At 34.5% G+C, this 1,518-nt stretch overlaps 1 protein-coding gene across 1 annotated transcript; it reads left to right on the top strand.

Annotated features, from left to right (window-relative positions):
- Positions 1 to 231: 231 nt before the first annotated feature.
- LOC128541623 (trace amine-associated receptor 13c-like) lies at positions 232 to 1,236 on the top strand. Its single transcript, XM_053512132.1, has one exon. The coding sequence runs from the start codon at positions 232 to 234 to the stop codon at positions 1,234 to 1,236; it is 1,005 nt and encodes a 334-aa protein (XP_053368107.1).
- The last annotated feature ends 282 nt before the right edge of the window (positions 1,237 to 1,518 follow it).

The following is a 1,518-nucleotide window of genomic DNA, read 5'->3' on the forward strand; positions in this document are numbered from 1 at the left end:
TTTAAGTAATTTTTGTGAAATGGAATTGTGAACTTGCTTGTACAAGCATTAGGTATTCTGTGCACTTAAAGCCTCCTCTGGTCTTTAGTTATTCCCAGTGATTGACATCATGTTCATTAAGCTGTCAATCAAACTTGGGGGATGTGCTTACTTTCTAAACTATAAAAATATCTGAGCTACCTGACCTATAATTCATTTGTTCATGATGTAACAGAGACTATTTGTTTTAAAATGCATCTATTGATGAACCTGTCAGAGTTTAACCAGTCTGATATTTGCGAGCATTTCTCCTGTCCAGAGAGATCTGTATCTCCTGCAGTTTATATCTTATTATATGTGTGTTCAGCTGCTGTGGTTCTGCTAACAGTGTGTGGAAATCTGCTTGTCATTATCTCTGTTTTTCACTTCAAGCAGCTTCACACACCAACTAACATGCTTGTGCTCTCTCTGGGGGTTTCGGATTTCCTCATTGGGGCGTTGGTGATGCCACCAGTGTTAATCTGGACCACTGAGTCATGCTGGATTTTTGACAAGTGTTACTGCATCATTTTTTTTGTAACTGTTAATATTCTTACAAGCCTGTCTATATATCATATTGCTCTGATCGCTGTGGATCGGTATTTGGCTCTCTCAAACCCATTTCTCTACACCAACACTATCTCTACCAGGACTATGAGCATTGTGGTTTCCTCCAACTGGTGTGCTTCTCTGGTTTATAACACAGCCCTCTGTTATTTCAATGGAAGCTTCACAAGTTCTGTAATGTGTCCTGGAGAGTGTTATCTTTTTCTGAATGAGGTTTGGTCTGTAGTTGATCTTGTAATAACCTTTATTTTCCCATGTTCTGTCATAATCATATTATACACTCTGGTTTTTGTAATTGCTAAGAAACATGCCACTGCGATCAGAGAGCTTAATAATCACACACGGCCTAAAACACAGAAAATCAGCTCACACTCAATGAAGTCTGAGAGAAAAGCAGCTAAAGTCCTCGGCATTTTGGTGTCTGTGTTTCTGGTGTGTTTACTTCCATATTTTATTTATAGTTTATTAGGTGATCTTATTGAGCTACAGACAGAAACATTTCTTAAAGTCTTTCTTGTGCTATATCTTAATTCCACCATTAATCCAGTTATTTATGCTCTGTTTTATCCATGGTTTAGAAAGTGCATTAAATTAATTATAACTCTGCAAATATTCCAAATGGACTCTGCATTAATCAGTGTACTTTTATGAATGTGTTTCTTTGATTATATATATATATATATATATATATAAATATATATATATATTACACTGACATTCTGAAATTACACAAAAAAATTGTGCAGTTTATTTAACCCTGAAATTAATGAAACAATGAAAGTTTCACAACAAAGATATGAAAAGTGTAATGTCTTTACTCTTTAGTATTCATGATTCTGCACAATTTCAAATTCAGTATTTGAAATTAAACACATTTTTTGTTAAGCACATGTTAACTTTATTTAAAAGATCAGCATAGATGTATTGCTGATA

This window comes from Clarias gariepinus, chromosome 2 (genome assembly GCF_024256425.1).
Source record: "Clarias gariepinus isolate MV-2021 ecotype Netherlands chromosome 2, CGAR_prim_01v2, whole genome shotgun sequence".
Lineage (NCBI taxonomy): Eukaryota > Metazoa > Chordata > Actinopteri > Siluriformes > Clariidae > Clarias > Clarias gariepinus.